We start from the raw sequence: 12,239 nt of genomic DNA on the forward strand, positions 1-12,239 counted from the left end.
TTGTTAATTAAACGTCGTCTTGGCATAGAATCAAAAGCTGAAGTATAGTCCAGAACGTGTTAGCTAGGTGTATGAAAACAGTGCACGCTATCTGGGACATAGATTGAAGCACATTCGGTCTTCAATGAAAGCGTCAGTTTCTTTACGATTGCAGACACTTCTTACTAAAAATGCTAACCATCACGAAACCTAGGTCGTGATTATTGATTTGAAATGCTGAATACTTATTTGATCACATCCCGAAATTTGACAGAAAAATTTCTCAAAATGGTTCCAACGGTTTAATTGTTCACCACGAGACTTGAATTCTATGAGTTCGACCTCTGTTTTGGTTGTGAGCGAGACTGATGAGGAGCCTGCTAGGTTTGAAGCTATCACGAGTTCACTTAATCTGCGAACGAGAACAAAGACTCAGTGACCAAAGACCAGTAAGCTAGTTATTTGATGAGTCCCAGCCCCGCTAACTGGAGGGAGAAGTCCAAGCTTTGAATGGGAAAGTATATTCTGCAAGCAGCCAGGAACGAGTGATCACACAGCGATCCACAAATACAATTCGAACGTATATATATATAAGTTGTATGCATATAATTGATATTATCATGGAAGTATTTTTAAACATTTGATCAATGATTTAGTCAATCGACTGCCATAGAAATATTTAACATTTAATCGATAAGAATAGTTTAGTTAATTAATAATTGTACGGTAAAATATACGTATAGTATTGGTCCGCAAATGGATCCCAAAAATTACCACTGATTGTTATTATCGGGGCATAACAGAGCCCCACATCAGAACGTAGCAGCTTTCTAGTGCTTCTTGGTTTTCAACACTACCGCAACTGAGATTTATTTGCAATGAATAGAGCTCAATAAAAATACATTTAAAAATTTTTCTATTACTGGTCAAATTATAGCTGTAATTGTGTTTCCTCTCTCGCTCGCATTCTACGTTCGACTTTCTGTAGACATATCGAAAGCGGATTATAGCGGTAGGAAAAAGGAATGCCTGACGATTCGAGAAAGAATGTTAGAACCTCTTCATTCTTCTAGTTACATTCGTCGATTAACGCTTGATTAAGTCGAGTTGGCTCATTCGCTTTCTCCATTGAGCATCCTTTCGTTTCTATTAGCTCTCTCTTCTCTTTATTCACTGAGATTCTCTGATTGCCTGTTCAGATCAATGAGTGTAAAAAGTATACGTATTCAAACATCCATCCCCATATTTTACTTATTTAACTCCGTTATTCAGCATTGTCAGTTAAATCGATAAAGATGTGCGAGAATGATCAGGACGTATATTTCGACATTAATCATTAAATAACGATGATTTGTCCTATCTAATTAGACTCAGATAAGGGGCAATAAACATTATTCTGTTGTTGACTACAATTCAAATAAGTGATATCCAACCTTCCCTCTTTGAATTTGTTTGCTTACTGAATTTAGGTTTTGTTTTTTAGTTACAATGACACACTCACCAATTGATTTCACTTTGATTTCATACTTTCCATAGATAGATTCGGTGGAAAATGTGCTGATTTTTAGTGATTATTTAGCTTTCTACTTAATTTTTATTTAAGTAGTATTCTGAGTTCGCTCAAAAGAAAATAGTGTGAAGTTTGTAATTCCTTATTTTCATACTAAATTTAATAGTAAAATTGTTAGTTATTTTATTTATCATAATAACTTTTAATTAATTATCAGAATGTGTTTTGTGGAGATTTTTAGAAATTTTTCACAGATTGAACTCATGAGTCAGTTGAAGCTAGACCACCATTGAAAACCTGGAAGCACTGGACGGCCGTTTCGTCCTAGTATGGGACTCCTCAGCAGTGCGCATCCACGACCCCGCACCACCCGGGGCTCGAACCCAGGACCTACTGGCTTCGCGCGCGAGCTTCAACTGACTCATGAGTTCAATCTGTGAAAAAATTTAATTAATTGTCAGATATATGATGAGAAAATAAATTGCATATTTGAATTTGATCTCGTTTTGAATGAGAATCGACTGAATAAAGTCACTGCTTGGAGTTTTTATCAAATTGAGAAATCGATGAGTGTAGATCACAAACGTAGATGATCTCTGTCAAATAATTGGAGACTTATAAGTTGGTAAGTATCTTATTGTAGATAATAATATAATTCAGTGGTTTAAAACATTTACTAATTATCAGTGAAATCACCTGGTTTGAAAGAAGAACCATAAGAAATATTATTTTGGTTGAGATAGTGTAGCTCAAGCGGATGATTTTGATGGAGTTTCTTTCTCTGGGCTGAATGGTTTAGTCTCGGAGCCTTCGTCGTTCTTCTGAACGACATCATCAGCACAAACTTTATATAGAAGTGAAGTTTGTGCCGATGATGTCTCTGTATGTAGGTGTATTTTTAATTGCAAAACACTAATTGATCTTCATGTTCAAACGAGTGAATGATTACGGTGAAAATTACTGGATTTTAGAAAAGAAACTAGCTTATGGCTGAATAGGGATCGTGGATTCGCACTGCTGTGGAGTTCCATAATAGGAGGAAACGGCCGTCCAGTGCTCCCAGGTTTTCAATGGTGGTCTAACATCAATCGGTTCGTCATGTCAACTAAAAACTTAGCATTTTCCACAACCCCTAGACTGATAATTACCATGTACTCACTAGTGACTATCTTCGTGCGAAAATCCTCGGAGTTCTGTTTAGAAGCCGTGACTATTAGGGCTTATCCGTGTCGAGTAGACACAGATATCTACCTCAGTACAATGGAAGATGGTCGCGCAATTTCCGTGGATTGGTTGAGGTTAAACATGCCGGCTCAATGGTTTAGTAGGTTGAGCGTTCGGGCGCGAGACTGAAGGCCTTGAGTTCGATTCCCGCTAGCGGGATCGTGGATGAGCACTGCTGAGCAGTTCCATAATAGGACGAAATGGATGTCTAGTGCTTCCAGGTGTTCAATGCTGGTCTAACATCAATCGGTTCATGATCTCATTCAAAACTTTTATTTTCGTTCAAGGTACGTTTTTGCGTAAGCCTTTGGTTAGTGGTCCTATCTGAGGCAATACGAACGTCTTTCAACTTCGTAAGCGTGCAGATTAGCCGTTCGGATTCTTTTAACTGTTTAGCTAATATATGAGAATGGAATCTGAACAAGACCGGGCACGAGTATTTCCAGTGCATTTTATTAAGTGGAATGCATTGGCATGGACTGTCTTGAAGGTTGGATGCTTATTTCTTGTTTCAGTTCATCATGCTTTGATAAATAATTAAACCGTCTCAGTGATTTCTATAAAACGATACACAGGACGTGATGTGGATTATAGCATTAGGATTATTAACCACAGTCTCATAGTCCGATATGCACAGGACGCAATAACTAGTTGGATATCAGAGAATCAGAATAGATTATAGGCCATCCAACAAAGGACGTGAAAACTAGGTGGTTCTTTAAAATCGGCCACTTAACCCATTTGAATTTAGATGGTAAATGATCACAGCGTTTATTCTTGGCTGGAGTCAGACCGTCTCTGAATTGACAGACAAAAGATCACTTTTTTTCTAAGAAAATTAGTGATCTTTTGTGAAATGAGAATTTCTTTCATCTCTGTTTTATGGGTATGTGTAGGTGTACGTGATTGTCAGTTATATTAACAGCTTATTATAAGAAAGCGATTCCTTTGAATTTCTTTTTAGAAAAGTGGCATTCTTTTGTGAAATGAGAATTTCTCTCATCTCTGTTTTGTGTGTATGGCTTATTGTCGGACTCATATTACTCCGCCTATACAAAGTAGAGTATAGAGAGTATCATATTATTTGAATAATGAGACATAATGAGGTGATAGACGACAACAAATTATGATCTTTGATATTTTAATAAACAACTGAAGTTATCAGGAATATGCTTGTTAATTAAACGCTAGATTATTTACAGTGAGAGAACTTTCAATTAGCGGTATACAAATATCAGATTATATACCTCAATAGCTGAATGAATATTGCATACCGATGAGTTCATCTGTCACGATAATTAATAAACAATGATCATATCATTCTATAACATTCAATCGTCTTGATGGTCACATTGAATCATCTAATCAGAAAGGAACAAACAAACACTTGTAAAATGTATATAAACAAGACAAATTCTGGAAAAATTTAATAACGTTTTGAACAACACGATGAGGTGAGTACTGAATGAGATATTATTGTTTTGTTTACTGAACTATTGCAGGTATATCTTTTCATCTGATCAGTTGATAGCGCTCTATTCAATCATCGTTTTACTTTCGACATTTTGTGACTGTAAGGACATTTGTAAAGATCCCGCAGTAGAGAAAAATGAAGAAGTAATCCTTCAAAGTAATGTATATAAATATGTAAGTCGTCGGTCATGTTCCAATGCACATATTCAGTCACATTTTTATCACTATTCCCAAATTATTCGTGCCGATCAGACTCTTCCAGTTGATGATGGCAAGTTTGAGAAATTGATTACTGAAAAGGTGAGTTCACTACATTTTGCGGTGGAGGTACTAACCTATGCTTGTATATAAATAGGAAACTGCTTCAAATTTCTCGTTTAAAGTTTACGGTGTTGACGTCAGCTCAATCATCATACAGCCCTATGGTGAGAGAATCATTTTCTTTGAAGTAACATTGTTATTGAGTTTTGCTTATTCACACATCATTCCTTGGATCAAAGTTGTTCTATGATCTTTAGTAAAACAGTTTGATCCTTTTTCTAACATTCATAACTTCTGTTGATATCTTATTTTGTTTAAGTTGTAAGTCGTTTGATGCATTGAAGTAAACAAATTGCGGTTCGTGCAATATATTTTAGTCTCCAGTTACTTTTGTAGTCTTTCGTTCGTTCACTGTTGATCATCAATCCAATTGCATGTTTTCATTCAATAAACAGGTAGAATTAGTTTTGGCGGAGAAACGATCATTGGATCAACTGAACATTTTGTAAATCTAACACGACCAACTGGATCTGAGTTTTTGGAAGAGAGTGAGTTGTTGTGTGTTCTTATTTATCACGTTTTGTTTGCATAAATTATTCACTATTTATTTTGATTATTTCATGAGAGCTGACCAGTACACAGTGATTATTTTATTTTTGAGATTTGATACCCTAAAATGTGTTCACAACAAGTGTTCATATCTGTCAAGCGATAATCTTAAATAAAACAGCGAGCCATTTCAAAATGGACACAAATTGATTGAGTAGAAAGAATATGTCGAATGGTGTGTTAGCGGAAGTGGAAATCCTCCATTCTTCAGTTTGTTCAAGCCACCATAAAACAGATATCTCATCAATACGACACATCTTGGAAGATTCAATGAATCGAACTGATTACAGATACAACAATAAACGCTGATGTGCGAGAAATCAGTTTGCATTGATCAGGCACATGAATTATCAAACTATATTTGATTTACTTCAAATCTTTTCTGTCATTCACATGGTTCTTATAAGTTTATTGTCTCTTAGTCACTCTCTGTGGATCATTGGATATTCAACACTTTTCTGATTATCACGTTTGTATGATCATGAAGTTCGAACTCAGATTAACGAACAAACATGAACAGTTAGATAGTATAACGTGAGTATTTTGAACCGGGACAACTAGACCATCAAAATGAAGTTCATTCATTGTGTTCGGTTAACGGAATTAATGACATTTGAGTAGCATATCTGTGTAATAAATAGTTTTGAACTGAGAGAACATTGTTCCATTGGAACGACAGAGTTTCCGGAAATGATTTCGCATACGTATTGCCGTATAGATATTACCACTTTTTTAATTAGTCGAAAGCTTTTAAGATCAAAGTTTCAGAAGTGAAATATTCTTCTCAGTTGGTTGGATTGAGACGTTCATCACATCGTTGAAATAATAACAAGAATCCTTGAAATTATCATTTAATTAGACCGGTGCAAAGTCATTCTGTGTTGAAATATGTTTGTTAAAAGAAATGGACATTCATAACTCAGGAGCATAAACACAAATTTCTCTTGCTTTTATTATTTCAGAGGAATATTTTGCTGTCAGATATTCTTATCATCAGGAAATTGATGGTGAAAGTATGCTTTCATAAAATGATTGTTTGATCATATGTGAAATATTTAAACTTACACCATCATTCATTGTATTCACTTACACTTTAGTTGAATTCTTTACAAAAACTGACAGTAGTAATAAAGTGTAACCACTCTGGAAAATTAGGGTAAAACTATATATGCAAATCCATTGATCGTTTGAACACATCGATTGAGAACTAAAAGACAGTTGACACAATTAGGAACATACTAGATTTGATGAGTAACAAGTAGATCATTATGGATAAATTAGGTCATAATCTCATTTCACTTTTAGATAAACGAGTGCGGAGATACATTTTCATCAACAGACTTCGATGGAACTTGTTTAAATGATGATTGGTCTAAAGCAATCCAGTTTTTCATCTTTATCAAACACTGATATGCCTATATGTTGCATAAACAACTCAAATACCAAGTGGTGTTTGTATGCGAACACTTTGTAGCGTGGCGTCGAGTTGAGATTAACTATGAACACCGCTACCAAGAAACACGTGCCAAATAAATCAGAAGGCGTAAGTTGAACGTAACCAAAGAAACCCATAAAATCTCCGAGAAGCCAAATACCAGAAGGTAATTAATGGACCAAGTCGAGATATTTATTTGCTGGCGATCTCGTGGCATCGAAAGGATACCGAGATCGTGCCAGGATACAACCTTGGTTACAGAAGGTAACCGAATTCGCGCGAAGTTACAATTGAAGTGTAAGTATAAGAATGGAAGCACAAAATAGCTGTCATTAGCACAGTCAAACAAAAGCACATTAAAACAAACACTGGTACAGTTGGTTATAATAATAATTGTTTTTATTAAACCAGTCGTGTTCTCGTGATAAATGTGAGTCACTACAACTTGACAGCTCATGTCATCTGTACTTATGATGGATTGTTCCATGGATATTTAAGGGGAATATTGTAACAATGTGAAGATGTCTTCAAGAAACAGATCTAATCAGAAGCCTGATAAGTGGTTGTTTCAATAAGAAAATGTGGGTGTAATAAATCCTCAAAAACGAATCATCCGACATTCATTTCGAAGAACGCATCCATGTTTCATTTAAACAGCGTTCACTAGATTATATTTATTACGAGTTCGACCGAAGAAATTATTTGAGATAAAACAGTAAATATCTGCTCAAATCTGTTCACTTTGTGAGTAGGCACATACAAATTCACGTCTAACAATAACATGCTCATCATTAATCACTCAAAATTTAAATATCGATCGTTCTCTGTTTTCAGGTGTTACAGCCAAGATAACCACTGTGATACATTCGAATGGGAAGATATCTTTCTATTATGAGAACGTAAGTTGTACATTTGAGTGTCAATATTGTGTTGTTTCGAGTACTTCAGATTATTCAACTAGATCGTGCATAGCTATACTGTCGAATGCATCAATATTCATTAGACACGATAGAAAGGGGTCAAAATATTGTGATGTGCAAAGAAACTACATGAAACTATCAACAATCATTTGATAACATACTTTATTCTAGTCAGTCTTTAAACAGTGAACAAGAAGAAGTGATGTGATATCTAAAGAAGGACTCCTGTCTTCGCGCCGATTAAAGACAAAGAGAGTATGTTAGAGTACTGTACGGGAACAGTTGAATTCTATCAAGCTTTACATCATCTTCTGATAATCGGCTGCTTCGAAAAGTTATTGTTGAATATTCTAGTGATTTGTGTATAAATATCGATGGTTTCTCAGTGTTAGGTATTTGATTATCAATTTTTGATATTGCACTCTAATTTCAATGCAACATATGTTGGATAAGTAGAGATAGACTGTAAGATGAAGAAATGTATGTGTGTTGAACTGAATTAGTTTTGATTGTTTGGAGGTACTCAGGACACATTATAAGAAAAACCATTATGGGAAACGAATGGTGATGAATAAAAATGAGCACTCATTCGCCTCATTCCATGATAGATAAATAAATCGATAATCTTACTGCATTGACTTTGACAACTGAGGTGAGTCACAATATCTTTGTAGACTAGATGGAGCAAAGTTTTCAGGGAATCGAAGAGATCAGTTTGCTTACTGTGAGTGTGATTAGTTGTTTTTGTATGAGTTAATGTGAATGGTGACACACGACTTCAATGGTTAGATATTTTTAATGTATATGTTTGTGTGTTGACAGATGTTTATTCATACTTCCATCACTTCTTTTCAGATTCCTACACAAATTGATGAAAAAAAAGTTAAATCGACGTTCTACGGTATAGCTCCTTGTGGAGAAGAAGGTAACAAGTGTTATATATATTCTGATTTACACTGACCTACTTGTACAATCAAGTGTTTGCGCTATGTTACCTTCTATTTCTACTCTATTAATAATTTATCAACACATAAATTTGCTGCAATCTATCATAGTGATGAAACACACCTTTCTTACAGTCTATATTGATCATTTGTTTCGTGTGTAAAGTAAACTGATCGAAATATCATTGAAGTGTTTTGGAAAATTACGTGAAACAAAATCGGAATACTTTTGTAAACTCACTGTTCAAAAGTAAATGGCTATTAAGAATTCAATGTCAATTAGCTATTTGGACATCTTGATACAAAATTGTAGTATCACAAGTGATGGAGAGTCACAATCCAAACCCATTTTAAGATATCCCGTGTTTGTGATTAAGTCTTTAGAATAGTGGACAGATGAAATTTTCTGAATTGAAATCAAAGTATTTGTGTCCTCGATTAAAAAAGTTTAATCCTTATTAGTGTCATATAGCAAATTGGTGTTTTGTGATGAAATCGTAATGGTTTGTTACGTTTTCTGTGCTTAATTCGACCATAAATGAATTTCACGATCCACGTGTACTGTCAATTGTCTAACCTGGTGTACCTAGTAATATAACTAAGATGTGTGAATATCTTCATCGCAAAAGAGCGGATGGATATTTGGAGAAGTATTCAGTATATGTTTAACGATTGACTCATTCAGACAAGAATATAGGAAGGATGATATTAGACAGACGATATATTTACCCATTTATTCACTCACAAACTAATCGACTGGACAATTTTTCAGTCTATAATCATATAACCACACAATGCAAAACGAAGTGTTTTTTATCATATAGAACCGAATGTTGTTTTACAAAATGTTCATTCGTCTTGCTACACTGACACGATTGTATATTGTTCAAAGATGGAGCTGAGTTCCAAGACAAGCAGTTAGTGTAAGTGATTAGGTTAGATACAGTGTATTATGAGTGAATGTGGGAAAATGCATCAAATGTTTCGTCAAGAGGTACTTGATGATTGTTCGAAATGTTTAACTGAGTCTCAATTTTGACTAGTTGTGAAATAATTTGTAACAAGTTGAACATGTTTTTCCAAAGATGCTTAGGTGACACCCCTGTGAAACAAGTCAGAAGTTTATTGATATCATTTTTCATTTTTGCTGGTTGAACGTTGGCCACTTTCGGAACGAAAAGTGTTGTAAAGCATATTTTGTGAGAACGTTGTTTAACTGCCATTGTATCGGCTATCAGCAATTAAACAGTTTTTTTCATTTTGATCACTCCTTAAACGAGCAAACAACTTGTTATACTTAAAATAGAAATCAAAGTTTCAAGTGTCTTCTTCTGTATATTTTACCACATCAGATGGAAAAGATATTTATAGAAATGTTCCTGGTGAGTGGATCAAAAGTAGAACGTTGGTGGAGTATGAAGTTTCCGGGGGTATGTTAATCCTTATTATATCGGAATTGACTATTTTCACACTCAAACGCATCACTTGTGTTTCAGTAAATTGCAAATTTCTTATGTAAATTCAGCCAGTCATAAAATGACATCTAGACATGAGTCTCAACTGACGTTATACTACAAATCAATTCGCTGTTGAATATTCATATTGATGAGAGACGAATTTTGAACTATTATAGAAGCCATCACTTTGATGAAATTTACTTGAAGGAAATCTTACGAAACGATGGATGAGATGATATAAGTTTTTATACTAGGTACACAAATACTGATTTTGTGTGAGGTGTTTTAATCGTAGATACACTTCATGAAATGGAAATAACTTTGAGAACAGAAGCTTTATTTCCTAAATCTCTGCATTATCCTACTCATCCGATAAATCGAACGTGTAGGCAAGTCAAGTGTTCATATTTCAGTTCATCATAAGCAGTAGTTACTTGTACAGTGTCACAAATATTGACGATCTTCATGGTTTGGAAGTGTTTCCTTTCTGCTGAGTATGTACAGTGAAATGTGAATCATATTGAAAGTGTATTGTATTTCTCATTGCGCAATGTGATTATCAATGCTTAGTGAAGGGAAACAGTCACTCAACTCCGAAATCACCATAATATCATTGAGTTATAGTCACATGTTTTGTAAATCACTTATCGTTTGTTTGATCATTTGACATGCAGTCACCATATTCTTTTCACTGTAGATTGTCCAAAACACAATTCAACTGAAGCATGTAAAGACGCAAAAACACCAAATACAACGTGTATTTGGTGTGAAAGAGCAAACAAATGCATCACAAGCAATGATATGGATAGCCATGAATTCAAAGTAAATAGTTGTCAGAATAAAGTAAGTAATTGGTAGACTTCACTGGTTGCTTTCAATATTGTCATATACTACATTGTAAATCTGTTTACTCGGAGGAATGTTTTATTGTAAAGAATAGTCAATGCTTTGTATACTCCACACAGTGAATAAATCAGAGCATTGTATACGTTGGCAAAATTTAGTCACATATGAATACAACGCTTCGTTGACATGTGGACATCCAACGATGGGTAGAATTGTTGTTTAACACTAATGCCTGGAAACATGTTAATTTTTCAGCTCATAGAATGTGTAGTGACGAATTGGTAGCAGATATTCTAACTTACAATTCAGCGATTGCATTGTGCAAATGTAAACTATTTAACTATTTATTAAATTCTATTCTGTTATCACGACTGACAGTAGTGCATAGTGAATGATGAATTATTTGATTGATATTTGATACTTAGTAATATTGCCACTGTTTCATTCTACAGAATAGTTCAAATATCAACGTGACGATTGAACCATCACTCATCAAACATGAAGAAACAACTTCACGGACTACTGAAGATGACTCAAGAAATGAATTAGAGAATGCTGCTCAAAACTCTGAAACTTGTTCGGTAAATATTTGATATTTAGTAATTGTTGTACTGTTTCGTCCTTTTCAGAATACAACTATTGAAATAACTGAAGCTGAACAAAAGACAAAGTCAAGTCATTATGTTTACATTGTTATCCCAATAGTTGTTACTTCCATCATTGTATGTATTGGCTGTTTCATATGCATATGGCTTTACAGAAGAAATAAACATTAACCGATGATTCTCACAAACGTCCTATCATTTGTGTTTGTCATGGTGACTTTGTTATTTTCTCTTTTCATTTTATTAAAAAAACACTTTGCAAATTGGTGAATCACTTCAATAAACTGGCGGTTTTTTTCATTGAACCACAAACAACTTTCATGATTTGGCTACGTAGTAACTGATGTACTTTTGCTCATAGAATATAAAATATGGTTGATAATATTTATATGATTATTTTCATTCAATAAAAACTGGTTGGTTTTACATGAGTTAACAATATTGCACTTGTAAATTAACAGGGTCGTGTATACGTGATTTTGTAACGATTGCAATCAACAAAGAGTTCGTTGTCAATGTCTAGTTTGATGAAGTCTCATTACCGGGAAATATCATTTGAAATTGACGACGTTGATTGTTTGAGACTGAACTGTCGGAATGCGGCATCAATAGCTAATGAAGCACGTCAAATCTTTCGTTATTTGAATAATTGCTGTTTAATGAAAACTTGATGACAGACTACTGTAAATTAGGTGTTAGGAATGCCGATTATGAAATAATTCTGGAGTTCCGTTGATATTCAAGGAGGAATGACGAACAATTTGGATTGAATGAACTAGTAACAGTTTTGCCTCAGCACTGCAAAATAAGATGACAGTTTTTAGAAACAAATACACTGTAGTGTTTATGTCAATGACTGGCCATTGATTGAACTCAGTATTGATAACTTGACACATCGTCTCGTTACCCACTTTGATACTCACTATGGATACCCACTGGCCTCCACAAACAAATTCAATAAACCATAATAAGATGA

General features: G+C 34.5%; 1 protein-coding gene across 1 annotated transcript; it reads left to right on the plus strand.

Moving 5' to 3' along the window:
- The first annotated feature begins 3,733 nt into the window (after positions 1–3,733).
- MS3_00008281 (uncharacterized protein) lies at positions 3,734–11,632 on the plus strand. The gene is made up of 11 exons (XM_051216644.1): positions 3,734–4,360; positions 4,397–4,486; positions 4,542–4,611; positions 4,903–4,995; positions 6,019–6,069; positions 7,326–7,390; positions 8,267–8,336; positions 9,708–9,785; positions 10,510–10,655; positions 11,111–11,239; positions 11,288–11,632. Exons 9-11 carry the CDS (start codon positions 10,614–10,616, stop codon positions 11,432–11,434), a joined length of 318 nt encoding a protein of 105 aa, XP_051065233.1. The 5' UTR covers positions 3,734–4,360; positions 4,397–4,486; positions 4,542–4,611; positions 4,903–4,995; positions 6,019–6,069; positions 7,326–7,390; positions 8,267–8,336; positions 9,708–9,785; positions 10,510–10,613; the 3' UTR covers positions 11,435–11,632.
- The last annotated feature ends 607 nt before the right edge of the window (positions 11,633–12,239 follow it).

Source organism: Schistosoma haematobium, chromosome 6 (genome assembly GCF_000699445.3).
Source record: "Schistosoma haematobium chromosome 6, whole genome shotgun sequence".
Lineage (NCBI taxonomy): Eukaryota > Metazoa > Platyhelminthes > Trematoda > Strigeidida > Schistosomatidae > Schistosoma > Schistosoma haematobium.